The sequence below is a fragment of the Vidua chalybeata genome, chromosome 11, assembly GCF_026979565.1.
Source record: "Vidua chalybeata isolate OUT-0048 chromosome 11, bVidCha1 merged haplotype, whole genome shotgun sequence".
NCBI lineage: Eukaryota > Metazoa > Chordata > Aves > Passeriformes > Viduidae > Vidua > Vidua chalybeata.
Window position 1 is genome coordinate 3727335 of NC_071540.1, and position 27906 is coordinate 3755240.

Genomic DNA, 27906 nt, shown 5'->3' on the forward strand with positions numbered 1-27906 from the left:
ATTATTCTCCCTGCTTTATTGGTAAACAAGGTGTGCCAATGCCGATCCTCGAGGTTCTTATGGCTCAGTAGGTTCTTCAAAGAGCTTCCCAGTTTCCCTTGAACTTCTCAGGGTTTGTCTTCTGAAGAATATATGGATGATTCAGTTTCTTTATCCTCAGCTGAAATCGCAAGGTTGGCAGCATCACTGCAGAAGAAACCATGTCATTCCCATCATACGGGTATAGAAATGGGATTTTTTTTTTTTTAACAATGTTTTTTCCTGCTTAACCTCTGTATTCCAGAACAGGAGAGAAATGCTTTGTGGAATCATGCACCAATCAAAAAAGTAAACGAGGGCTTGTCATGAATAAGGCCATTTGGAGATCACAAAGTTCATCAGTTCAGTTGCCCTTCTTGCCATTTACACAGCAAGTGAAGATGAGTTTGCTGGTGCTTGGCCCTTCACTGACTCTGAATATTCTGCTCACTTTATAGGTATAAACACTTAAATACAAATATCTCTCTCAGTCACAAAAGAGAAACCACCACAAGCTCTCCAAATTCTGCAAGTGGCCCAGAAATCTTATCATCTGATTATGGCAGTGTCTATCTGAGAGCTCAAAGGATGGAGGGTGGGCTGGCCACAAGCAAAGGCAACTTTGGGAGGGAGCACAGCTGCTACTCCTCCAATTTCCCAAGTGGGAATAAGCCTCCCACCTCTTCCACCAGACCCAGTATGCTGCTGGGGGAGCCCCTCAGCTGAAGAGGCCCTGGGGAGATGTTGGACACTAGCCTGTTGTTCAGCTGTGACAATCAGTGACTCCATCCGTGACTCCATCCGTGACTCCATCCGTGACTCCATCCGTGACTCCAGGACCACAGATTCATCCCTCTCCCTTTCTTCCTCCTCCGGGTTTTCTTCTTCCTCTTGCACTACCTCCTCCTCTTCTGAAGGAAAAAAATTCTCCATGAATAGAAGACATGGCACACTGCCAATCCCATTTAAGCTGAGAAGTCCCACTTCCCCAACACTGGCCTCTCCCAGAAACAATGGATGCTGCTGCTCCTCTCAGAATCCTCATGTTCATTCTCACTTAGCTTCCTCCTCCCAGGGGATCATGTCATCCCCTGCAATGTCACGCACATCCAAGCCTGCCAAAAGCCCTGCCAGCCTCTCTTACAGCTTTCCCAAGCTTTTCTGCCTGGCCATCATCTTTCCAGCCCTACAACAAGGTGCTGGCAAGATCTGCGGGATGGCTCCTGGGCAAAAGCCTAAATGGACTCAACTGCTCAAAAGTCAGGAAGCAACCAGAGAGGCCAAAGTGTTGGTCTGGCAGCCCTGCAACTTCCAGACTCGTGGAGATGGCTGTGAGCTGCTTGATGGGCAATGGTAGGGGGGAAAAACTTCCTGGGAGATCTTCCTGGGAGACGACAGACAGTGCTCACCTTTCAACATCCTGGGTAGGTCCTTGGTAACCCCAGGGGAGGTCCCCTCTCCTTTCAGGAAGATTTCTGCTGGGTCCAGAGAAGCCACTTGCACCTGGACAGTCTTGCAGAAGACTCCTAGCTTTCCTGGCAGATAATAGACTTCCAACACTTGCTTCTTGCCAGGTGCAACGGAACCCTGCAGGGACAGGAGAAGAGGGAGGGACTGCATCAAAGGTTTGATGTGGGATGGCTCAGGGGACAGACAGGCTGAGAAGACAGGTTCTCATCTAGAAGAAACCATCAGAGCACCTCACTTTCTAGCTCCCTTGTGCCCAAAAGCTTGTGCCTCCAACCCTGGGGTGCAGTGAGTGCTCCTGAGCTCTCGCAAGGCTGCAGCCCCAGCCCAGCCCGATGTGAGCACAGCTCTGCTGCTCGTGGCATATGCCCTCTGCCAGCAAGGGCCATGCCCAAAACATAAAAGCTCTTTTGCCAGGCTCTGTGGAAAAGGAGTCAAGTGCCTGCACTCTCAGGAGGGCCAGGAGCTCCTGTCACAGCACATCAGCAATTCCAGGCTGGTGTCCAAGGGCCTGACCCCTTATTAATGATCCCAACAAAAACACCTTCTGCCTCTGCGGTTACACCGTCCTGACTCATGGTTTCTTGCACACATCCATCTCTGGAAATGCAGGAGCAGAGACTAGGATGAGTTCTGGGGATGAGAGTGATGGCAGGAAGGGCCATCCTCCTCTTTGGGCTTTCAGAAATGCTGTCCAAGCCCCAGGCTGGGCTCACAGCAGCGAGGTTGAATGGAAACACGGCTCTGGGTGACAGGGCACAGCTGCAGCTTTCCTTGGCTCACCCCTGCACACCGGGCCGGACCCTCGGCTCCCCATTCCTCTTGCCAGTGCAGGGAGAAGCGGCTGAGCAGGACAAGCCCTGCCCCTGGCTCTCCTGAGTTACTCCAGCACACAGCACGGCTGCAGCCAAAGGGAGCCCGGCCAAGCTGCCAGCGCCAGGATGCTGCTCCAGCAGCTGAGAGCACGGCCCACGCAGAGCTGTGTCCGCAGGTGCCCGCAGGAGGAGGGCACCAGCGCGTCACCCCTTGTACGGGACACACGTGGAGTCATGGGAAAGCCCTTTGGCTTCCCCTTTGTTGTGCTGCGTGGTTTTGGTTGTCATTCGGTCCGAGGAGTCAGTTCTATAACCCCCCCCCCACCCATTTTGTATTGTTATGGCAGAGTTTATTCTCAATGGACTGTTCCTTTCCCCCTGTATTGTTAGTTTTGCCCTAGCTGTCCATCTCCCCAAAGACCTGCCCTTTTGTTCCCTGTTCCTCCTCCCATTGAATGCCAATCCCTTCCCATGCCTGCCCCTTTCTCTAGAAATTCCCTATCAATTCTGTATCCTCTGAGGCCCCATTGATTGAAGTTGTTCTCCTCCCCTGTAATCCCCTATTGGTTTAAACATTGGATGCCCCACCTTGTGTTCCACCCCCAGTTCCTCCCAGTTGATTCAAGATTGCACCTGCCCCTAAGACCTCCCAATACAGAAGTGGATGGATGGCTTTGTTCCGTGTCTTTGTGTCCCTGACCCTCCTGGGAATAAACACCTTTGGAAAACATACAGAAGACCTCTCCCTGTTCCCTGTCCCTGCCCTGGAGCAGCGCGCCCGTGCCGCAGAGCAGCTGTGCCCTACAGCCGCAGCCCGGATTGAGCGGCTTGCTGGGGGCAGCCGCTCTCGCCGTCGCTGTCGGGAGCCAGTCGGGCTGAAGGAATCCGGCACCAGCACCCCTTCCCATTCCAGAGAGGGCCAAAGGCAGGAATACTGCTAAAGCTCCAAGACATCCAGCAGGACTGAGAAGCTAGCGTGGTGCCATGCTGCAGCCTCTTCTCCCTGCTCTTTCAGCCCTGCCCCTCCCTGCTCCCCTCCCTGCCCCACAAAGCTCCCGCAGAGAAGCAAAGCTGCACGAGGGAGGGACCAGCACAGAGGCTGTGCAATTTCTGGCAAAGGAGCTTCAAGCCCAAGCAAGGAATATGGAAATGCTTCTTAGTGCTGGCAGCAGGGAGGCAGGGACGAGGAAGAAAGTGACCCTCAGAAGAGCCAGCAGCACCCACCTCCAGTAGCAGCACAGCCACAGAGCTGAGCACTTGTGCCTCTGGCAAGTGGTACCTTGCCAGCCAAGGCCATGGGGAGTCTATTAGGTGAGCACTTGCTTGACCTCTCTGCCCCAGCAGCAACTGCTTACAGCCCTGTCTCTCAGGGCTGGGTTTGGGGTTTCCCCCCCACTTTTTCCCCTCTTTTTCCCTTGAACTCTCTCCACCTGGCCACCTGACACAGGGCCAGAGCTGATGACTTGTGCTACTCACTGTGCTGGGCACGACCACGGGCACACCAGGCAGAGGGTTTGCTGCAGTGTCGGTGCTGGACTCTGGCACCACGTAGGTGAATTCAAGGACCCCGGTGTTCTGCAGGGTGACCTCTGCTTTGAGGACTTTGTTAAACACCTGCAGAGAGGACAGAGAAGTGGGAAGTTATAGATACAGGCCTGATGCTGGCAATCTCCTTCCTCTTCCATGGCGTTGAAAGCACACGGCCACAATGCAACCCCACAAGTACAGAGAAGGGGTAAAACCGTGGAAGGGCCAGTAATAACTGAACCAGGGGACCAGGTCCTCTGCACTCTGAGGGGTCACCAACAGCCAGGAGAAACAGAGGAGGTGGCACTGAGGTGTGTGAGATGAACCCAAAGGTGATGAAGTTCAAGAATGAAAGCTGTTGGTTCTACGTGTTGTTGTTTGGCTTGTTTGGATTTCTTCAGGTTGGTTTGTTGGGTGTTGCTCTGAGCTGGCAGAGGGACGGCGTTGGAAGACCTGAGCAAAAGGAAGCAGGAGGAGAGGGGAGGGGACAGAAGAGTTGGCATTGGAGAGGCTGGAAGTTCCCGAGTACCCATCCAAAGGGAAAGGGAACAGGGAGCGCCCTGGCCGAGTAGAAAGGGGATAGAAAGATTGCCATTTTGCTGGAGGGTGTGTTTGCTCAGCTCTCGGGGAGGGAGACGCGCCCGGCTCAGCTGAATTGTTACTCGTGAACAGTTTTCTTTTGCTTCGACATCCTTGTCCCCATTGAATTATATCTAAAAGTTAGTGCATTTCCAAGGGAGGCATTCCAGAAGAAAAGGCACCTGCATGCAAATATTGGCAGGAAACCTACAGGTGACAAGAGAGACACACGGGACAACACAGGCAGTGCCAGAACCTGGAAGCATCTGTGGACTTTGAACTGAAAAGAAGTCAAGTGGGGATTATTCTGGGACATTGTCTTCAGCTACTGAAGTGACTGAAAGCCCAGCTTCCTCCCTGGTTTATTTGGTGGATCAAGCAAGAGCATTAGACAAGAGCATCTCCTTGGAGCTCAAGCTTTAGGAGCAGGTCAGTGGAGGGATGTCTCAGGGACATGTCCCTCCGGACATCTTCACTGGGACCCTTGTGTTCCCCAGGAGGCAATGTTAGGTGCCTTGAAGAGGATGGTGTCATGTCCCTCGGCCAGGGGTAAGGGAGGGGAGGGGTGCAGATGGCCATTCCAAACCAGCTTGGATGCTGGACATATCTCTCCAAGGTTGTATTCTAAGCCCCAGAGCCAGCAAAGGAGCTGAGAAGAGGAGAGAGCCTGGCATCGAGGTGGCCGTGGTGCCAAGAGAAGGAGCTGTGCCAGGAGGAGCCTGTGGTACCTGCAGCCCCCAGTCGATCTCCTCCACGTCCAGTTGGTAGCTGGGGTATGAAGCCTGCCCGGTCACCAGCACCTCGTAGGTGGGGCCTCCCTCCACGTGGCACAGCGCCCTGCCACGGGCCTTGATGTTGGCGTGGCCAAAGAAGGTGAAGATGACCACCTCGCTCTCTCCTGGCTCCAGCACACACCGCCTCGGCCAGACACTGAAAACCTGGAGAGAGGGGAGGAGAGATCGAGATGCTGAGAGTGGAAATGGATGCAGAAGAGCAGCTGTGTCTTGGAATAAAGTGGAGTCATAGCTGGAGGGGCCCTATTCCCCTGACACAGCCAGAATCATCCTAATCTCATCCTGTGTCCATGCCACTGACCAGTGGAGGGACCATGGGGAAAATCTTCTCCCAAAATCACTTATCCATGAGGATACACTACACTGAAGTCAACTGGAATGTCTCCTGGCAGCAAGAAGCTCTTTCTGCTGCAGAACTTGTCTCTGGAAACACTTGTCACTGCCTTCAGAAAAACAGGAGACTTGGAGGTGGGAGCCCTTGGAGCTGGGGAAAGGCTCATCTGACTTCTGAGGCTTTTCTCCCTCTCTCTGATTTACGTGCCGTTCTCTCAAGCTGCTACAGCCAAAGTTCCTACAAAAATGTCCTGTCAACCACCTGATGAGGTAAATGGGAGCAATGCCCTCCACAGGTGCTGCATAGGGAGCATCCTGGGGCAGCCCTACAAAACGTCCCACGTGGCCTCTCCAGTGACCACTTGCTTCAGCAGAGCTTTGTGATGGGCTTGGAGGGATGTGAGGCCTCTCTGTGGGCAATGCTGAGGGCCACCAGTGGCAGTGGGGCTACAGAACCGCTTCCTGCATTGCAAGCACGGACGTGAGACCAATTCCCACTTAGCTCCTGCGTTCCCAGTTTGGGGTGCTCCCCCTCTGAGAACTGACTCAGTCCCCTCCTCCTCACCGGCCTCTGAGACTGCCCAGCAGTGGATGACAGCAGCTGGAAAACAAGCACCACGGGCTGCAGTGAGCAGCTGGCTGGTCTGAGCAACATCGCTGTGCTGCAGGCACCGCCACCTCAGCACAGCAGGAGCAGCTGAAAAGGGAGCTGGGCACAAATCAAGTGTGAAAATGTCCAGGCCATCAGTCGAGTGTGGGTCCAAGCCCAGCCCCAGATGAGACCTGGGCTCTTCCCTCTGCACTTCCTCCATCAAACTTGGGTGAGGGAAGTGGGTGCCCCCAGCACTCAGGCAGGGAGGGCTGGAACTACACAATCTCTGAAAGTCCCTTCCAAGCCAAACCATTCCAGGATTCCAGGACGGCCACTTGAATTGCCCTGGTTTACTTGTGCATACATGGCAACGAGCAGGAAATAAAGATGATTTTGTGCTTCTATCTGAAAACATTCAGCCACACTATCTGTTGCATCTCTAGGGCTTTGTTTCTCCTGATTCAGAAAAAGTGTGCAGTGTTGAAACAACTGCTATTTGTGTGGGAGCAGGTACAACCCTTCTCCTTAATGCCAACACTGGGCCTTTGAGAAACTCTTCTGCTTCCTTACATCTTTTTTTTTATTGCCTCGTGAGCAGCCTCTGTTCCCCTGATGCAGAACAAGGGGCACTTCCCACTCCAAAGTAATGTTCACCAGGCAAGTTGGCAGATCAAGGGCCTTTTTCCTTGTTTGGAGGAAGAGACAGTGACTTTGCCAAGTCTTGCTTTATAAAAGACAGCTCTGGAGCTGTCACTGCAATACCAGCTTTCGGGTGTAGGCAGAGATGGGAGCGCTCTAGCAGGGTTGGGAAGGGGGTACATGGAGATCAGGACTCTTCATGGATTGACACACATGGGAAGCTGGAAGCCTTCTCATCATGATGCAGATAAAGACCTCATTTACATTGTCAAGAAAATAAGCCAAAAATCCCAAACTCAGCATAGGTCTGTAGGACCTGAGCCAGCTTCTCCGAGCAAAACTTTCCTATTTGTCCCTCCCCAGACACTCCGTGGCCAGCTGCCACTTTAAGGACACAGGACAGAAGGGCAGCAAAAAGGGAGGCTGGCACGAGTGTGACTCTTTGGTGTCAAGTTGAGGAGGCAATGCAAGTGGTAGGTGCACAAGAAAATCCACCTCGGCTTCCAGGGTAGCCTCTGCATTTGCTGGCTGCTGGGCAGGATCCTGCATCCTTACCGGGGTTTTGGTTGGCTCCTCCACGCTTTCAATCTTGGAGTATCTCCTTGGGAACACTCCCTCGTTCTTTGATGAGCGGGGTTTGAATTTAGGTGGTGAAGGGATGAACCTGCAAAATAACATAACTGTGGTCGTGGAGCTGTAGTGGGAGAGAGAGGTGCCTGCAAGAGCAGCTCCTCACCGCGACGCAGCCCCGGGCTGGGTGCTGGTGTGGTGAGCTCAGAACAGCCACTCCAAAACCAGGCTGGAGCAGGTCCATGCTCGGAGCAGCGCAGGGATGATGCACATACCTTATGGTGTTCAGCTGCCTGTCGGTCAGGAATGACCAATGGTAGCGAACGGGAAGAGGGCTGCAGTTGGTCATGCGCATAAAGAGCATTTCCTCCGTGTCATTCATGATGCAGCCAAAGTCCACGGCCTTGGTCTCGAGATGGAGATTCGGGAAGTGGACTTCTCCCCGAACTGTGATCTGCTCCTCATGAGGATGCTCCGTGAAGCGTATCCTGAGAACCCTCTCTGCCACCCGGCTATGCAGATTGTTCTCATAAGCTGGGTTAAACTGGATGCAGAGATGAAGTTCCTCCCCTACATCCAGTGTCATGGGCTGCAAGGACATGAGCAGTAATGAATCACCTGTGGGATGACGTCCCAAGGTCTGACAGCAGGAAACAGTAAACGTTCCAAGTGTGACCCCAGCGTGGGTTTCTCAGTTCACCCTCATTTCTTTACAGTGAGGATCTGTCTGCAGCCAGCACGCTCTGGTCTGAGATTCCCTCGGGCTCACGTTTCTGTGCTCAGCAGCAATACAAGGGGATGGCTGCTGGAGAGCTGGCATGCTTTCCAGGAGACACCTTTACTGCATGGCTTGCCTCCATCTGTTCTCCTGCTCCCCTCTCCTCATTAGAGCCAGCATGGATGTTACCAATTCAGGTAAGATTTTGATTCCTTCAGCAGCTCTCCTGCTGCAGCTCAGGCCAACCCACTGCTGACACTACAGAATAAACTTCTCAACTCGAGCACCTCCCAACACAAGTGCACCCCCACATCCCTCCTCCTCCAAGCCCACGGAACAAGCCCACAGAGGCTCACCTTGGAATCTGCAGGGAGGGGCTGCTGGTCTGCATTGCAGATCAGGAAGGGCTGCTCCAAGTCCAGCACAATGCTGAAGGGCAGGGAGCAGGTGTTTTTTAAAGACAAAGGCTGGTACTGGAGCGTCAGGACATCACTGGGTTTCTACAGAAACAGGAGGCAAGGGAAAGCAACCTCAAGTGGCCATAGACCTCCTTCCCCTTCCCACGCATTGCGCATTTTTCAACCCCAGAAGTGCATCTCTTCCTATTTACTTCCAGCCAATTGAAGAGTTACACCTTTAAATGCCAGGGTGCAATCCAGAGACTTACCTTTTCCACACGGAAAGTGATTGCTCTGGAAGATATTTGCACAACAGGGCAAATGAACTTGCAGGTGACATCCACTTGCACTATCTGTTCCTTCACATTGCCCACCTGAGCGTGACACAGCAGCCGCTCCTTCACCTCCTGCATGCAAGATTCACTTGTCACCCAGTGCATGCTGGCAGGCCCAACAGCCCCCACTGGCTTGCCACCCACCCATGGGCCCTATTCCTGTCCCTTATTTTTAGGGACTGTCATTAGTCTCCGCTCTCCTCAAAAGCTCTCTTTTCTTTCTGTGCTGCCGCCTGTTTATTCTAAATAGGGGTCCTGGAGCCAGGGAATGCATACCAGACTTAGCTGGCAGCTTCTCTGCAGAGTTTCATTTCCCCTGGAAAGAAAGGTCCAGGTAGGAGAACACTCCCAGACTCTGCTAAAATCTCCCCCTCTGAGTTGCTCTCCAAGGGTGCTGCAAAACCTGGCTGCCCCTGGGACACCAGGGCTGGCTGAGAGACTGGGGCAAGCAGTATTAGAAAAGTTGACCAAAGTCAACTGGTCAGTTCTAATGATTCCTGGCAACACTTTCCTGCCCGGATGGACATCGCACTGATCATTACAGCTGTGTTTTCACACTGTGTTTTCCCCCTCCAGGACTCATAGCTAGACCAGCCCTCTGCCCATGTTTGTCTTCAGAGGAAAAGCAGTGCTGCTCCCAGAACACTCCTGCCATTCACAGGGCTTTTGTTTTACTCCCTGCTTCCCTCGGAAAAACCACTTGACAGTAGTTTAATTTGCTTCCTGCCTGGGCTTCTAGTCTAAGTGCAACTTCTTTTCCCTGCTCTTCCTTTCTGCCTCAGCACATGATGCCAGTAACCCCTGCTTGCCCAAAGGAGCAATACTTCCTTCAGCCTGTATTTTGGGATCAGCAAGTTGGCTTTATGGTAGCTAGGGAAACACAAAAGAGCCGTAGCAACGGATGGTGGCCAGCAAGGAAAGCAACTGGCCTTAAAACAGTTTCTTGAGGTCACTTGCTCCTTTTCCCAGGCAAGTGTCAAGGGGCTGCAGAAGAAGCTGCAGTGGAGGGGATCTGACGGGGAAGGCTCAGCCCTTGGCAGGGGCCTCACCTGGGCAGTGCTGGAGCAGCCTTCCAGCACCATCTCCACAGTCTGGCCTGGGCTCAGGTCCACCTGCAGCGGCTGGACCTTGAACACGGGGCTGCCAGGTCTGGGGATCTGGGAAGCAGCTTTCCTTTTGGTTTTCCTTTTGCCACCCAGGGCAGGGGGACGAGTCCTGTGCTGGAAGGTGCCAAAACCTTCTGTGCTCCAGTAGAGCCGATGGATGCGTCGTCCTGTGTTTGTCATTTTGAAGTGGAAATAGCAGGGAGTGAAGCTAGAAGAGAAGCAGAGATGGAAAATGTCATGGGAGCTGTTCTTTCCCTGGCATCGCTCAGCTTCAGCTTCACCCTGATGGCATTCCCTGACTGCACACTCTGCAATAAAACCTCTGCCCAAAAGGCTGCCCAGGCTCAAAGCTTCAGCCCTGACAGGTCTTCCAGCTTTTCCATTTCTGTGCCTTTCCAGGATATCTAGCAACTCTCAGATGACATGTTTCTAAAGGAATTCCTGTGGCTTCAGGGAAACAGAGCTAGCACCTTGAGTACTGAAGAAGATCTAGCCTGAAGGACTACGGGAAAATTGTTCTTTGATGAACGCACAGGGGAAGTGGAAGTTTCTAGAGTCTCCTACCTGAATTGGGACTTCAGGTTGATCCCTGAGGTGAGGGATTTGTCCATGGCAATTGTGGCGCCCTTGCCCACAGCCTGGAGAGAGATGATGGTGGTGGTGCTGTTCTCAATGGACACCTTCACCTCCCCCTGGAATTTCAGCGTGTCACTCAGGTGTGCGATGACACGCACGGCCACCTCAGTGTTAGGGGGGACCACTCCTTCACTGGGCTCAAGCCTCCAGCAGGAGTGTTTCCCAGCCTGTAAGACAAGCCAAACACAAACTTAGGTGGAAGCCATGGAGCCCGCTCTGCTGTGAGGTGCAGCAAACAGGAAGGCTAAGGAGATGAGTGTAAAAACCATAAACGTTTAATTTCCCTAAATGTAAGCTATGGTGTCCAGCACAGCAACTCCCCTTATACAACCTCTTAGACAAGCTTATACAACCTCTGTTTTACCTTCCTTGAACAGACTCAGGTCATCAACAGCCCCGTTTTGCTCAGCCCAAGGGATGCTCCTCCTCAGGAGAAGGCTATTCCCCCTCCCGCTCTCTTTGGAGGGCTTGCCAAGGGAAGCTATTTACTCTCTGCTGGCTCCCCGACAGCGGAGCTGGGTCTGCACAAAGGCTCCGGGCCGGAGGAAGGCAGGACTGCTCAAATCCCAGCCCAGCAGCCACACAGCTGGAGGACACTGCTGAGAGCCGGAAGAAGAAATCCACAAAGCCAGCTGGGCAGAACCCCAAAGTCTCCTTTCCCAAGGGGCCATCAGCACTTTTCAACATGCCCTTAAGGCCTGAGGCCCTCGCTTCCCACTGATCATCAGCTGCAGACAGGTGCTCCAGTGCCCTCTGCTTTGGAAAAGACACCTCTACATGGTTAGAGCAGAGCAGGAAAGCAGGAAGCAGAAAAAAAAAACCTGCAAGACATGCACTCTGGGCGTGGCATGGCCTTCCTAAGCGTTCTGGTCCTCTGGTTTCTCATGGACCTCCCTTTACAGATGGGGCAAGAGAGCTGCAGCTGTCCCGGGGAGGGAGGAAAGGCCTTGCACCAGCACAGCTGTACAGACACAGCTCTGCAGGTCTGGCCCTGCTAGGAGCATGTGAAACCCATCCTTTACACACCACCACCACCCAGGCAAGGTGCATTGCTCCCTGCAGAGGCTGCAAGCAGAATTCCACTGTGGACTCAGGCAAAGCTGCCCTGGCAATCCTCCACTTTGGGGTAAGGTTTATCCCCTAAACAGCTGGAAAAGCAGGAAGAGGAAAATTCACCCCACTCCTCCTCAGCCCAGGAGGCTGAGCCTGGACTCTCACACAACACCTGATGCTTTATCCACAAATACAAACAAGTCCACAGTGGCAGGGTTGGCTTTAACCAGCTCCAGAAGTTGAACCCACCCAATATACAGAAGATCAAATCTCTTTTCCAAGCTTTTTTCAAGCCTCTCGCAGATGCCCCATCCAGCAGGGAGCACATCCCACTCAGCCCCAAGCCACGTACCCTTCCTGGCTGCTCCTCCTGCCAGAGGAGCAGCTGCAGCTCCAGCCCTGCCGCTTGTCCCCCTGTGTGACCTCCACGAATGAAACAACCTTCCTCTGCAGGTGCTCTCCAGAGATATTCTGCAATGCTACAGAGACCACAGGCTCTGGGGGTGCACAACCCTCACAGGTGCATTTGTTTGCAACAGCCCTACTGGCTTGACCCACAGGAGTGGTGAAAGTTGCCTTTGCACCAGCACTTTGAGGGCAGATCTCACAGCCTGGTTTCTGCCATTAACACGAGTTTGGCACAAAGCAAATGCAGATGGAATGGGGAGTCCATGGGGAAATCCGTGCCCTCTCAGGAGCAAAGGGCCACAGGCTTCTCTTGATCTCAGAGCTCCAGAAACATGACTTGCACAGCTGAGTATCTTCCACAAAATAATGAGAGAACTGGCCAACGTGATCCAGACTCATTTCTGCTCCAACCTCTCTGCAAACTATTTCACAGGGGCGGGCATGCCTGAGATCCTGGCTCCTCTTGCTTGCACTCGGATGGAATAGCTTGCTTCCACTCACACAGAACAATACAGAAACATTGCATACAAAAAACAAGTCAAGGGCTGCTAGTAGCCAGCACTTTTCCCTGGAAAACAGCCCCACAGACACTTACCATCTTTGCCTGGAAGGTTGCAGGAAGGTCACACTGATTGGCGAGGTAGAAAGTTTTGGTATGATCTTTTAAGACTCGGATAACGCCAAAGTTTATCTCCCTCGGATAGACACAGACAATGGGTCCCTGGCCAATGCACTCTAAGTGGATTTCCTGTTCCAGGAAGAAGGTAGGAAAGATCAAAAAAAAAAAAAAAACCATGCAACAAAGGCAGTTTTAAAAACATAGCCAGCTCTAAGAGCATTCCTAGCCTGGGGATAATTATGGCCGTTTGAAGCTGTCAGTGAGGCAGACTGAAACAGAAGGCCTGGAGCAAGTGTGGGGTCTGCAGTGATCCCACCTGAAAGCCACAAGCTCCCATTATCATCAGGGGACAAAGAACTGCTGTTTGCCATGCTTGCTTCTTCACACCTCCCCCCGCTGCTATTTCCTCTACCTGCTGCCTGCTTTATTCACTGCTCCATCTTGGCCCAAACCACCTTCCTAACTTTTGCTGCTGCACAGCCATCCTTGACACTAAGTTCTTTAAAATTCAAAAAGCTACACTGCTTGGTGAAACCAGCACAAGTCAGAAGCAAAGCAGGCTCTTCAGAGTAGAGATGAGGCAAGTTAGCTGCCTTCAATTTGTGCTTATGTGTAATCTTCATATAGATGAGTAAGGGGTATTAATTAATAATTGCATCATTCAAGCAGTATTTTTTCCTTCAAAAAAGAAGTGTGAACTGACTGAATAGGAGTCTGAAACGCAAAAGGATTGTTCTTGCAGAGCTGGCACAGACGGTGGGACAAGGAACATGGATCCCTTTGCTAAACTACCTGCTCCCACCAGTGGAAACCAGGACAGTTTATTCAGTCTTGTTGGATTTCACTGGTCCTAAATACCCCAAGTCTTACACAGGACTTGAATGCATAAAACTCACACCACCACCAAGATTCACTGGAGGGCTTGGAGTATGATTGGACTAGAGAAGAAACCAGCCTCCATGATGCAAAACCTTTAGTGATGTCTGACTTGAGGGAAGGGCATTGACAGCTGCCAGAATGACCTTCAGTCAGAAGGAGCAGCATCCAGAAATGCACATCCCTTTGGGACATCCATGAAGGGGCAAAGAAGAAACAGAAACCATGTAGCGTGGCTGCTACCTCAAGAATAAGGAACTAAAGCCCTGCATGATGATGGATCTTTTATCCCTCTGGGAGAAGGGAGGCCCAGGGGGCTGCAGCCTGGCTGATGCTGCCCAAGGCTCCCTGGAAGAAGAAGCTGGAGGGAGGAGCTGTGCCTCACCAGCTGGCTTTGCTTCCAGGTGACAGTGGGGCAGAAGCAGCAGAGGCTGGGCAGAGCCCTTTGGAGATGAGCAGAATAGCAGCTGGAGGATATCTGGCCCGGCTTCAGTTCGTGTGTGACAATGGCATATATCCTCCCTGAGGAAAAGGCTTATCAAAACACACAAACCCTTCATCTGCAGTATTCTTCAAGGGGACAAGAACAGCCCTGCTCAGCAGCGTTCCAGGCAATGCGACACCCAGGAACGAGAATAAAAGCAACTTTGTCCTCAGGGTTATTGCTACATACACACAGCCACATGCTGCAGCACTGCTGGCTTTGGTGGGGTGCTCCTGTCACAAACCAGACTAGTTAGGGATGAAGAGCATCCGTGCCTGGCAGACTGGGCCTGTACTTTGTAGTCACTTTTGCTGTTATGCTATATGCCTCTTTTAGGAGCTCTTGTAGAATCTTCTTTAGCATCCTTAGAATCTTCTTTAGAATCTCCAGAGTCCTCTTTTAGGAGGCTTTAGTTCAGGAATTGCTTGCCTTATCCATTTCCAAACTTGGTGGAAAAAAACAAGCAAAGTCTGTGCTCCAGATGCAAGTTGTGTGTGGGGACATTCCTATAGTTTTGGCTGGCCTGTGGTTGAGGAGATATGATGGGTGTTTCTCAGATCTGAGGGACCTGGCTTTCAGAGAAGCCTCAGTCCAGCTCTGCACAGAACATTCCTTCAGTGTGGTCTTGTACACAGTGCTTGCTTTAGCAGGATTCAGGGATGTCCCTGTGTGATCCTCAACAGCTGTAACGAAGCAGCACTCGTGCTCATCTGATAACACGGCACAGTGTGAGACCCAGGGACTGGTCTGGGTTTCAGACTGGGCTTGTTATCCCATCTCCCAGGTTTGTAACCATACGCTGGGTCAGGCACTGAGATTGCCGCCTACGAGGCTTCCACTCTTCCTCTTTTCTAGGCATAAAGTGCTGCTTGTGCCACCAGTCCCTTCTGTCCTTGTCCACAGCAGCCACGGATCACAAGCTCCTGGAAGAATCCCTGTGCAGCTTACAGCCACTGGCATGAGTTGCTCAAGGCACACGTCTCCCCTCGCTCTCACCAGTGGGGATCCTCCTCTCCCAAGCACGGCGAGCTCCGCAGTGACGTCGCACTCTCCCAGCAAGCGGGCCTGGAGGACAATTGGGATCTGCACCGACCCGCGAGCCTCGATAATCCCAGTTGCCATAGAGGTGCAGTACCATGTGGCAGCCTCCTCCTTGTTCTCCTGGAAGGGACACAATCAAAAGCAACTTCAGAACTGAGGAAACTTTAATCTCCTTAACCTCGACCACAAGAGCAACTCCCACACGCTTGTAAAAATTCTCAGGAGAAAGCAAAAAGGCAAAAAACAAGCTGCAAGGTGTAGGTGCTGAGCAGCCGCAGGGGTTCCAAAAGTTGCTGCATCCACACACACCCACTTTGGTGCTGACAGCCTCCTTGCATCACATTTTCACTGCCCTCTGAGCTCTACCACTTGGAAACAAGTCAAGGACTAGAATCTAAACAACTTCCTCAAGATGCTAGACTGCTTCCTAAAGTTTGTATTTAGGTTCCTGTTCTCAGAAAACCTTTAGCTTGGAATAGAAACCGGCAAGGTCTTCTCCAAACCCTTTTATTCCCCTAATAACCCGCTCAGTAACATTTGAGGGGAGGAGATGGATGCAAGGCCAAACCTGAGGGAGAACACAGTAGCAGCCAGGAAAGTCGCTGTCATTCACAAGGGTCAGCTTCTTCTCATAGGGGACCTCTAGATAGCAGCGCCTGAATGACACGACAGGGTCGAGCACTCGCAGTGGAGGAACGACGCACCTGGGCAAAGAAATGACCCCAAGGCAGTTAGAGAGACTGAGCAATGGTAGCAAACCAAGGCAGCAGGCTGGTCACAAGCCAGCACATGTTCACCGCTTGCAGGAAGAAGGACAGGCAACCCTTGGGAAGTTTGTTCCATCTCAAGCACCAGATCCCAGGGCAACGCTCAATGTTATTCCTGCTGCCTTCAGAAAAAGGCCTAGGGCCATGGCTGGCTGTGAGCAGGGGGGCATCTCAGCATGGGCTGCTTTCCCAGCCCTGTTCTCATGTCTAGATGGGCAGGTCCAGCTCATTCAGCAGCACTCCTCCTCTGGAGCTGCAGCCAGGCAGCGTGCTGGATGCGCGAGGAAAGACAAGCAGGTGCAGGAAAGGTGTTGGTACCTGGCCGTGAGGGGCAGTGCCAACGCCTTCTTGCCAACATCCTCCACGTCCAGCACCAGCTCCAGCTTGTACTCTCCAACGGTGTTGGAACACAGGGTGACCTGGTAGAAGAGAAAAGAAGTGCAGCAAGTATTTGCTCACTCCCAAAATCTCATCACCCATGTGTGCTCTCCTCCAGTTCTTGTTCCACGGTAGACAAAGAGAGGATTTTGCTTCAATTCTTCTGCTGGTCCATAAGTAGAGCACAGTCTTTGGGAGTAAAAAAAGCCCTCTGGCAAGATCAGATTTGCTAAAGGGACTAATTTTTCACCCGACTACAATGACATAAATGCAGAAGAAGTCTGTTGTCTTGAATGGAACGAGTCCAGCTTTCCAGCAGGAAGCTGAGGGCAAAGTGTGGCCCAGCACATGCTGGGCAGTTCATGACTGCAGAGTATTTTCCGTCCCCACTGAAGATCCCTGCGGTGAATACAACTCATCTGCTGCCCAGGAGATGAGAAACGAGACCAGGAAAAAAAGAAAACTGCTTTCTACAATGATATCTCTCTCTTTAACAGCAACCTTCTGTTTTCATCCTTCCTCTGCCCACTTGCAACCAAAGAAATCGCTCTCAAAAAGCACAAGAACGGCTTCAGTACTTGACATATGGTATGTGATCTCAGCTGGTGATTTTGGAAACAAAACGGTGCTCCTTGAGGAGCATCCCGAGGAAGCCAGCCAGCAGAGGCCTCTCACCAGTGCAGATCTCTCCCTCACACGATGCTCAAAGTGCTCCAAGCTGGCACCAGAGCTAAAGCCCTCCCAGACTCCAGTGAAGCTTCAGCCCCACCGACCGGACTCTTCCCATACCTTGATATCCTCGGATCCCAGGGCACGGACGGTCCCGCTGCAGGGGCTTATGGTAAATTCCCTTGGCCTCCTAAGGCCTGGAGCTTCCTTCCTCCAACACTGGCTACTGGGATCGGGTATCTTAGCAGAGATGTCAATGCTGGGCTCTCCCAAGCCATCGCCAGGAATGTGGAGCTTGAAGGCCATGTGTACCAGGGAGGTGTTATACAGGCAACACTTCAAGGTGTGAGGAAAACCTAAGAAAATGACACAAATATCCATTTAGCCGTCAATATCTCATGATGCCTGGTGTGAATATCCTGGTAGGAGAAAACTGTGCTTGGATTTTGCTTCTTTGTTGTCTGAAGTACAGCTCATTGCAGTGGATCTATGGCTCGGCCGGTCAGCTCTGTGTGGAGGAGACATCTCCCGCAGCCTGCTCACCAAGAGTCATTTAAACCCAGATGGGGAGGAAAAACCAACTGCAGGCACAGCCCAGGGCTTCTCCATGCCCATCAACAGTGATCACTGCCAGCTCCGGCAGTGACTCCAGCAGGGAGGCAAGAGAGGCACGAAAAGGACAAGCGGCACAAAACAGGCACGAGGGAGGCACAAAAAGGACGTCACAATCTCAAATGCCACCGAGGTGACCACATGCAGACAACATTCAGCAGCACAGTTAAAAGAAACAAAGCTAAAACAGCTGCCCCCAGCTGAAGAAACCTTAGGAATGAAATCAGCTTAAGCAGGACGAATCTGCTATTACAGAGCCATATTCCTGCCTGGTGCCTTTCTTTATTGTGCCGCTTATTCAAAGGGAGACAAGAAGTGGCCAAACAGTGATGCTGCCTTTTTATTCCTTTGGTCCCGTTTGCTCTCACGATGGCAAAAGGGTACCTGAGGCACCAGCAGCCCTGGAAGTAACACCCTGAAGAGGCTGTGGTGGAGGAACACGAGTGCTGGACGCTCTTATGTTCAAGTGCTCCATTTCAGCACCACACCAACCTCTGACACTGCGCTGCGAGCCCAGGGCACACTCACCAAAGGAGACGTCACCGAAGTGCAGGGCGGGCACATCAAAATGGAAAGTCGGTCCCGTCACGGAGCCCCTGCGAGGACAAAGGCAGGGAGGCAGTGCCTCTGTTAAAGGGAATCACAAAGGCTTCGGGTGGCCTTAGGGAGGGGGTGGATAACAGCTGCTCTCAGAGCCACCCTGGGTTTCAAATCAACCCAGCAGCCTGCGCTCAGCACAGCACCCATGTGGCCAGGAGGCAGCCAAAGCAAAGTGGTCACAGCAGCTGACAGACTGTGTGGGACAGGCCTTGGAGCTGAAGTGAGTTTTGCTTCTCCTATCATCACTTTTCTTCTTTTTTTTCCCACCTCTAGCCTTTGCTGAGTGAGGATTTTATCCTTTGCCATGGCACCAGCCCATGGGATGACGCCCCTGTGCTTGGGGCAGTTCCTGCTGCACAGTTCCCTGTCTCCCACATCAGCCCTTGCCTGGCTGTGGAAAGGAGCTACCAGGGCACTCTCTGCACAGGAGTTGAGAGCACGGCTTGTCCCCCACAGCATGGCTGTGAGAGGTGAGGCAGCTGCTGCCCATCTGGGATGGATTATTAACAGAAGTTTTTAAAAATATTGCTGCTGGTGCAGAATCACCCAGGCTGGCCAACCTCCAGAGCCCTGGGGGCCTTGCTGGCTCTTCAGAGGGGACATCCCAGAGCAGCCACTGCCCAAAGCTGATCCATCCCACTGCCTGCCACAGCCTAAGCAGCAGACACCCCTGCAGGGAGTAGTCCCTCCATCTCCCGGCTACCCACCCAGGGCAGCAGGCAACCCCGCACTAAAGGGATGCCAGAGCCAAGACTAAGACCTCAGGTAACACCTTCTTTCTCTGCTCCACCACAAAATGAAGTAGATGGAAGATGAGTACCAGGACACAGCTACAGATGTGCCCAGCAAGCTCCCAAAGCCCTCCTCACCTGATAGTCAAGGTCACAGGCTTAGGGGATTCAGTCACACGGAAGCAGAACTCTTCCTCAAACTCCCCCATCATGGTGGGACAGAAGGAGATCTGGATGATCTGGAACCCGTGCGGTGCCACGATGCCCTCCTGGGGCAGGAAGGTGAAGCAGGAGCCCATGGCTGTGCTTGGAGGGATGAGGCTGAAGGGAGCCCCAATGGGCCCTTTGTTCAACAGGGCCGCCTGCAGCAGCAGAAAAGCAAAGTGGAAATACATGAGGAATCTTCCTTTCTTACCAAAGTCTGAGTCACTTTCAAATTAAACTGTTAACACCTGTAAAAGGCAGAAGATGCCCTGTGCTGCTGTATGGCAGAAGCCAAAAAATACAGCTTTGAAATACAACTTTGTGTGGCTTTGGGGTTTTCATGCAAAGCAGCGATAACTTCACATAACCAGAGTCACTCTGGGGTTTCCCCACTGGCACGGACAGTCCACTCTGACCTGCAGCACAGAGTGCTCAGCATCACCGAGTTCATTCACAGCTGGCCCTAAGAGCAGCACTGGGCATGGCAGCATTACCAGTGACATCAGCACAGAGCTGCTGCTGCTGCTGCTCCAAGTGTGCCCAGCCCCACCATGGGCAGGGCACGTTCAGCTTCCATGGCAGCCCAACCTGTTTACTGCATGTGGGAGAAAGCAGAAGCAAAGATGTAGAAAGTTCCTTTGCTTCCTTCCCAGAAACACTTTGCTCTTTCTAGAGCCAGAGCTACACCATGCCTGAAGTGTGGTGAGGGACTGCTCAGCAAGGGAAAGCACTGCCCAGCACTTTGACCAGTGCTGAGCCAGGAGGGTGGATTCGTGACTCCCACAAATAGGCAGGAGGGACATGACTGAAAGCTGCTTGCAATGCACTTGAACTCAAATGCAGCCAGTTTGTTCCAGCTGCTTTTGGACAGCCTGGGCACAAAGGTGATTTGTGGCTGGGACTGGAACATGCCTCTGAACATGCAGCTTTTTGACCCAGTGCTGCTTTCCTGTGTCAGGCGGTTTTGCAGGAAGCCTCCCAGCTGACCTCCAAGGAAGACTGCCCAAAAGAAGGGATTGGGCTTTCACGAACAACAGACACACCTTTCTGACCGCATCCAAAAGATGGAGATTCCGGGAAACCCCCCACATTTGACTAGCATCACAACTAGCCAAGTTGCTAGGAATTCACAGGTCCACAAGGCTCACTGCTACCCCAGGAGCCACTAGGATCCTCCCCAAGCCTGCTGCTCACCTTATATCTGTGGGTTACTCTGAGAGAAACCTCCCCAATGTTCAGTTCCTCAAAGTAGGAGTGGAGCCGGGGCCCGAGGCCTTCCCCTGTGAGGAGCAGGGGCAGCCTGTTCTGACGGCCTGGGGAGAGATTGCTATTTCAGTACAGTAATTCCTTCTGCCATCCTGCATTTTCCAGGCTGCCTCAGTGCCAGTCCCTGACTCTGAGCTGCATGGGACCAGCTCCTGACGTCCCAGGAGAAGATCCGGACCCTTCTCTTCCCTCAGGAGATATGCTACATCCATAGAGACCATCCTTTCTTCTACCCCTATGTTGAGAGTGGAACTTTAGGAAATGCCAGAAATTTTCTTCTTCCTCCTTCTGGGTGCACCTCAGAGAGTGTTTTTCCCAAGGGAGGAGGAGCACACCTAAATACAGGCAGCGTTCAGAACAGCTGAGAGGGAAAAAATCAAACTAGAGGAGATGCCCTGGAAGCTGCAGGGACAGTGGGATGTGCCAGCACTGCCCTGCTGACCACGGACCCGTGCCAGCAATGACACAGGAGCCCAGTGATCTGGGGGAGAATTTGCACCTCGCCTTCGCTGCGGGGAGAGAGGCAGGGGAAGGAGCCGTACCCGAGATGTCGCAGTAAACCGCTCGCTCGTAGACCCGGGCTTCCTGGGGCTTGAAGGACACGCTGATCTCAGCCGAACAATTCGGCCCGATCTCGCCCTCCTAGAGCAGAAGGAGACAGCAAAACATTTCTCTTCAGACATCACATTTCTTGGGTTCAACCACAGTCCCGTAAGCCGTTCTTCAGAGCATCAGTGACAGGCAAGGAGTGAGTAACACTCATCAGTAACACTGAGAACAGAGTTTGGAAGCTTTAGTCAGGCTCCTGCTGCCAGCCAGGAGCTCACAGGGCAGAAACGCTTTTTGCAACCATCTCTCTGACCTCACCAGAATGCAGATTACTTCTCTCTCGGCACACAAAGCCAGCTGAGGCAGGGATCAGTCAAGTGACCTTATTCAGGGATGAGGAGGAAGAGGAGGAAGAGAAGCAGGAAGGGAGGTTCTCAGCCATCAGTTACCTTTGGCTCAAGGGAGAAAATGTCATCAGAGAACAGCATGGGATCTCCTCTGACCTTTGCCATCTCACTCTGGAGGCTGCGGGTGAGAAGAGCAAAGCGTTCTTGGTGAGTGCTGTCCACTCCCCACTCCTTCAGAAAATTATACAACTTCTCCTTTTGCTGCTGATACATCCTGTGATACTGCCTGCAGCCACAGGAAAGACAAACCCAGCAAGTTGCTTAACAAGCCACGTCTTTGCAGACAGAAGTGGAAGCGCCACAAGCAGCTCCTCAGCAAAGGGCTGACCCTGAGCCATGGGGTCCCAAATGGATCAGAGGGTCACTTCTTGTTCAGTCCACACTTGCAGGCTCAGGAGAGGTTCCAAAGGCAGCAGCCCTCAAGAGAACCTCCTGGCTCAAAGCCTCTGCCACAGCTGAGGCAGAATCCACCAGCCACCTCAGGCAGCTTTTCCTGACACAGAACTCTGCTTGGGGGAGGCAGCTAGAGATGGGATGGTTTACTTACCCTAAGCCATTCAAAAGCACCCTGAATCCTCCCGAAATCTCCTGAAGCTGTATGTTACTTTTACCCTTGGGCAAGGGACGTCACTGAAATGGATCTTTCAAACCTACCTCAGCTCCAGCTGATCCTCCTCTTCCCCAGCATCAACAGCCTTCCACTGGAAGCGGGCTGTGATATTACTGCGGTTGTGGATGAGCACAGCTGTGCGGTTTGACACGGTGATGTACGTCTTGTCAAAGGTCACAGTATTCCTGTCCAGCCTGATTGGGGCATCCACAGCTCTTCCATGAAGGCTTGTGTGGGTGTCTTCACCTGGAACAAAGCAAAGGGGAGTCTTTGCTCAGCTCACTGGCTGATGGAAGCACAAGGAACACAGCAAACCACAGGTAACAGAAGAAAGTGTCACGGCTTTTAGCTGAATGGCATTTCTATGGAGCTTTACAAGGTCAAGATGACAAACGACATGACTACAAACTAGATGACTACAAAATGAACACCATGAAAACGATCATCATCTCCCTCTTTAAACCCACGGCCACAGCAGCCTTTCTGCTTAGAAAGGGCTCTGCTCTGAGGGATGCAGAGTGCCCTCGGCAGTGCCCAGCTCTCACCTGTGTCGTAGTGCACGACAAGGGACGCGGAACAGTCACCAGTCTTCAGTGGCTGAAATCCCACTGTCACCTCCATGGTGTCACCAACGCCCAGAACTCCCATGGCCGGAAGGACAGAGAAAGGGCTGCAACACAGACACAGCAGGACTCTTGGGGGAGCTTTGGGGATGTTATCCCTTTTGCAGTCCACTTCACTTCTGCTCACTTGTGCAAGCAAAGAGCAAACCAACCACAGTCAGCACAAGACAGAACACACAGGGTCAGAAACAGCCACTGACTCTAGTGGGAGGAGATCCAGCCCTCACAGGATCCTGTGGGATGAAATGACCTCATCTCCCCCATCCTCTGCATCCAGCTCTCTGCAATGAGGCTCAAGGGTCATTTGCATCTTGCTTCCTTTCATCGAGCATCAGCTCCCCTTACTGACAGAGCTGGGCAAAAGTTATGGCCATGAGGATACCAAGGACCAAGTTCTCCTGCCATAATTTAGAAACAGAGCTGACAAGTGAGCAAAGCTGGCAATTTTGGGACCAAGGCTCTCAAAGCACCGTTCAGCTGCACTTTTGCTAAATGCTGTGTGCAAGGAGGCTGCAATCTACTTCAAGTCCCATGCTCCAGTTATCTGCTCTAGCCAGACAGTCTTTGGTCCACTGGTGCCTTAACTGCCATGATTAAATGATTTGATTTTGGGAGAATTGATCTCAATAAAAGCTGCCTCCCACCCCAAGGAAGACAGAAAAATTATGGCGAATTGAGTTGCCTCATCTGCCCACTAACACCTATTGCAGGAAGAAACCCAAATATCGTCTCATCTTAACATATATTCCTTTTAAGTGATGGTGTTACAGCTGACATCAAACAGCATTAACTATTCTAATCAATCCAGTCTCTTAGGTTAAAGCAGCTCCATCTCTGTGCTGAAAAATACAGCCAGCAGATCACAAGCTCCATCTTTCCCTCTGTCACTGCACCCAGGTTCTATTTCATCTACGTCAATATTTCATTCCTCGAGTTCAGAAACTCTTTCAATCCCTATCAAGCAGGATCCAACATGCTCTGTAGCGCTCAACAGAACAGCTGGCAAGCACATTGTCAAAGGATACCAGACCTTATTGGGTATTTATTTTGGTGGTGACAAAACAAGCTCTGGAAATCCCAGAGAAAAACTGTGCACGGATTTACAAGTTCCTGCCTACATATTTGCAGAGTCGAAAGCAGCAGCCTGTTTGAACAGCATCCCAGGAGCCTGCTTAAATAGCTTTGGCAGGCTTTGGTGGAACATCCTCTCAGACCCTCATGTTTCACAGCAGAAAAGTCAATTTGCCTTTTGACCTCTGTTTTGCCAGGGAAAAAAAAAAATCAAAGCCACTTATCTGCCTCAGGTTAGACAGCAGGTCTGTGCTGCATTCCTGACCTCAGCTCCTACAGCAAGACCTCTGGGATCACATAACCCTCAACTCACCACCAGCCTACTGAACTGGTTTCCTTACAGACACGGTGTCAAAAATGCATTGCCCTCTCCAGTTCAGCCACCAGGAGAAACACTGATTGATTGTCTTCTGAGACTGACAGCAACAGCACAGGCTGTCCACAGCACAGCTCACATGAGGCATCTCATGAGAGGACCACTGGAAAGCCACGTGCCTGTGGCCTCCCAGAGAATGGCTCTATTTGGCTGACAGTGCTGAGTAAGCATTTCAGAAGCTGTTTGTGCTCAGGAGGGTGCAAGCCAGCTACTAAGATGTTCCAGCACCCTCCAGGAAATCTGGGACAGAGAAAGCTCAAAGGCTGCATCCTGCTTAAAACATGAGAACCAACAGCAAACCCCACAGGTCCTGCCCATTTCCAGCCAGGGCTGCAGGGCAGCAGCTGCCATGCTCCCCTTCCTTTTGCTGCTCTTTCCCAGCCCTGTTATCATCACCCAAGGGTGATATCCTTTGCCCAAGGATAGATGAGCTGCCTCACCTCTGGGTGCTCAGCTGGTAATGAGCTGCCCGGTTCCCGACATTACGGACCACCAGAGTCTTCTGGCTGCTGTACTTGACCGGACACTTGGAGAAGTCCAGCTGGTCAGGGAAGTCCAGGATGGCTCGGGCACCAATGGCCCGAATTGGCACAATGAACCCTTCCCTTTCAGTGGTGCAGAGGAGCTGGTGGAAGTAATCCTGCAGGAAAAGAAACTCTCTCAGCACAGGGCATTTACCCCATGTTCAGCATGGACAAAGAGTATCTCCCAGTTCTAGATCCCGTGCAACTCCACGGAAACCAGCACAGGTCCTCAAAACCCAGGCCAGATGCCCTGAATCCAGCCTTGCAGGTTCACTTTCCACTGAAGACACCAATCTCTCGGGACCTCCAGACTCACCTTGTTCTGCCAAGGGCTGAAGAGGACGTGGACAGTGGTGGAGAGTCCCGGCGGCACCTTGCGGCACACGTCATTGGGGCCCACCAGCTGGAAATAAGGTGAGCTCTCCAAGGTGACCTTCATCAAGTGAGGAACCTGCAGGAGAGACATGGAATGATGGTTTTGCCACTCGCAGAGACAGGTGGACATGCCCTGGTGCCATCCTTAACCAGCCTTCTCCGCTCTCCTCTTCCACCACAGCGTTAAACCTCCATGTCCCAGCACTTACCTTGTCCCTGTTCCTCAGAACCACGGGCACTTCACAGACCTCACCAGGAGTGTAGTTCTGAAACACCACCTCTGGTGGGCAAGGCTGAAATGAGCTCTTCTCTGGGTCAGCTGCTGACAACTGCAAGGAGAGCCCAGAGAGAGCAGGGAGAGGTTCAGCTGCTGGGAGGAAGATTCTGCTCTGATCCCCAGTCAAGTACAGACTCTGGCTGAGTACATCTGCCCAAGCCACACCGGGCAAACAGTGGCTCTCCCACCTCTGCCCTGGGCTGAGCAAAAGCTCCTGGAGCACACTGAGCAGGCTCAAGCCAAGCTGCTCTTTTGGCATCCTCCTCAATGATCACATCAAACAGCAAGGGCAGGGAAAGGCTACCTTCTGGTGGGAGCTCTCACGCTTGTCTTGAGGCTGGACAATCTGAGGCAGACTCAGCTTCTTAGCTCTGGCCAGCCTCTGCTTGGTGCTGAGAGACATCTCCTCCTGGAAGGCAGAGGGAGTCAGCTGAAAGGCAAAAAAAACAGCAAGAGTCTCAGAAATGCCCTTGTTCATAGAAGCTTTTCTTGTTCACTTACTACCGATGAATAATTTGTGATCACGAGGCACTAGGACAGCTCTGGAAGCCCTGGAAGTTACCTGCTGAAATACTTAGCACCAGTAAATTAATAATACAGAGTGCAATACACATACTCCAACCACATGGCTGTGTCCCATTAGTCTCTCCGTGATTTGATGTGACATGTTTGGGGATTTCTGCTCTTCGGGCATTGTTTCCTCATTGGATTGAGGCAGTGACCTTTTCAGAGAGTGGGGAGGAGCTCTCAGAACTCCCCTAACTCCGTCCCTGCACAACACTCAAAGCTCACAGCGAGGAGATAGCACTGCTGGGTGAGTCCAAGAGAAGCAAGAAAGCAAAGTTGTACCAAGAGTGAGTTGTACCAGGAACGTAACTCTTTCAGTTTTTGTTCTCTCTGTTCATTAGCATTTGTTTTCTCTCTCTGGGCTCACAGGCCCCTCCACAGAAGAAAACAGAGGGATCTCCTGGAGAGAGCCTCAGCAGTGGGGCATCTTCAGTCAAGTGAGCTCCAGACGGCCAAGGGACCTTTGTGGCCCTGGCTCCAGTGCTGCCTGCAGGGCTGGATCTGCGCCCACACAGGAGATGAGAGAGAACAGCTGGCTGGGAAGCTCTTCCAGCTGGGACCAGCCGTGTCTCTCAAGGCTTTGGGCAGAGTTGGAGCTTCCCCCCGCCACGTGCCCGGGTGCCCAAGGGCAGGTTGGTCAGAGCAGCACAGGTGAGTGCCCAGCCTGACAGAAGGAATTGCTGTGGCAAAGGGAAAGGGAAAGAAGCACATGCTCAGGGCTTCAGCTGCACATTGGTTTCACTTGGCTCCGGTGGCACAGCCAGGCAGGATGCTGGACTGTCCCTGAAACATCACACAGCGTTCCCTACTGCACCAGGACAGCCCCCACCGAGGGCCAGGAGCACGGCACAAAGAGGTGGGGAGGGGGTCTGCAGCTTCACAGGCTGCTGACAACAGGGGCGGGGAGAGGAGGGACACGAGGGGAGTTTCCAGCCTTAACACAGCCCCAGTGGCTACTCACAGTCTCAGGCTTCAGTCTTTCCCTGAGCAGAAGACGAGGGCTCGGTGTCTTTTTCGGGAATCCAGAAGCCATTTTGGAAGGAGGATGTCGCAGATGAATGACAATGCCTCAACAAAACTGGAAGGAGCAACAATGGAACTCTGAAAATCCACAACCCAATTCATGGCAGACTCCAAGGATATACTGGTGCTCAAGATTTGATATTATTGAAAAGGAGCAAGAGACAGAGTCCAACTTGCCCTGCCCCAGGGAGGTACCTGGGCAGTCCCACCTTGCCCAAATCTGCATTAATCCCCTGGAGTCTTACATTTGGTGAGACCTCACCACAGAGAAGACCAGAAGAGGATTTCGTGGGTTGGGTGGGATCCATGGAATGGTGATATTTTCTACTAAATCTGTCTCTGTCACTCTTTTTCTTCCCCTCTTCCCAGCCCCCTCCCTCCCCCTCCTTTTTCTATTTCTTTCTCTCTCTCTCTTCCTCACATTTACTGTTCCATAAAATCCAGACTATCGACTTTGACATAATGGTCTCATTTTGCACCTTAATTCAGGGGCATCTCCCTAATCATTTTAAGAACCAGATCATAGCAACCCACCAAAACTTGAGCAGAACTCGTTCACCTTTAAGCAGCTGAAGTAAATACTATAGGGGGAAATGGATAGACTAGTATATTTAGGAAATGTTGCATTTCTTCAGTGAGAAAAAAGCACCATCAGTAGACTATATCTTGTTCATCCACTCAGCTGCACATGCCACTGAACTGAAGACTGGCATTATCCCATCCTGTATTTCCCTTTGGCATTGAATTTTAGAGCACAGATGTGACAAAACCAGAAAGTACAGCTTGAGTCAGTCTTTACCTTCCACCAGAATTCAGGAGTCCCTCGCAGAAACCAATGTTCTGCGAATTCAGATGTCCTCGCAGAAGCCAATGTTCTGCGAATTCAGGTGTCCTCGCAGAAGCCAATGTTCTGCGAATTCAGGTGTTCTTGCAGAAGCCAATGTTCTGCGAATTCAGGTGTCCTTGCAGAAACCAATGTTCTGCGAATTCAGGACTCCTTGCAGAAGCCAATGTTCTGCGAATTCAGGACTCCTTGCAGAAGCCAATGTTCTGCGAATTCAGGTGTTCTTGCAGAAGCCAATGTTCTGCCAGTTCAGGAGTCCCTGCAGAAGCCAATGTTCTGCGAATTCAGGTGTTCTTGCAGAAGCCAATGTTCTGCGAATTCACAGGACTCGCTCGCAGAGGCCAATGCTCCGCGAATTCACAGGACTCGCTCGCAGAGACCAATTCTCCGCGAACAATTCGCGTGGCGAATCTCCGAGTGCGGCC

General features: G+C 52.1%; 1 protein-coding gene across 1 annotated transcript; it reads right to left on the minus strand.

Moving 5' to 3' along the window:
* On the minus strand, window positions 1-27906 carry LOC128793474 (hydrocephalus-inducing protein homolog). The gene is made up of 29 exons (XM_053952675.1): window positions 27437-27906; window positions 26576-26692; window positions 25352-25477; window positions 24980-25099; window positions 24712-24846; window positions 24312-24511; window positions 22347-22471; window positions 21846-22047; window positions 21234-21309; window positions 20778-20877; window positions 20164-20282; window positions 18904-19127; window positions 17963-18030; window positions 16943-17178; window positions 16094-16194; window positions 15577-15712; window positions 14964-15128; window positions 12584-12736; window positions 10456-10694; window positions 9835-10099; window positions 8720-8857; window positions 8409-8552; window positions 7610-7923; window positions 7320-7428; window positions 5135-5344; window positions 3777-3914; window positions 1428-1605; window positions 775-929; window positions 1-186 (listed from the first exon to the last, which is right to left on the minus strand). Exons 2-29 carry the CDS (start codon window positions 26645-26647, stop codon window positions 184-186), a joined length of 4251 nt encoding a protein of 1416 aa, XP_053808650.1. The 5' UTR covers window positions 26648-26692; window positions 27437-27906; the 3' UTR covers window positions 1-183.

Bases quoted from the DNA above. Each gene is read 5' to 3' on its own strand.
- LOC128793474 (XM_053952675.1), bottom strand. From the start codon at position 26,647: ATGGCTTCTGGATTCCCGAAAAAGACACCGAGCCCTCGTCTTCTGCTC. The intron at 21,310-21,845 runs GTAGGTTTGAAA...TCTCACCCGCAG, and splicing joins GAGGATCAGCTGGAGCTGAG to CCTCCAGAGTGAGATGGCAA. The intron at 5,345-7,319 runs GTAAGGATGCAG...CCCTCTCTCCAG, and splicing joins AGGAGCCAACCAAAACCCCG to GTTTTCAGTGTCTGGCCGAG.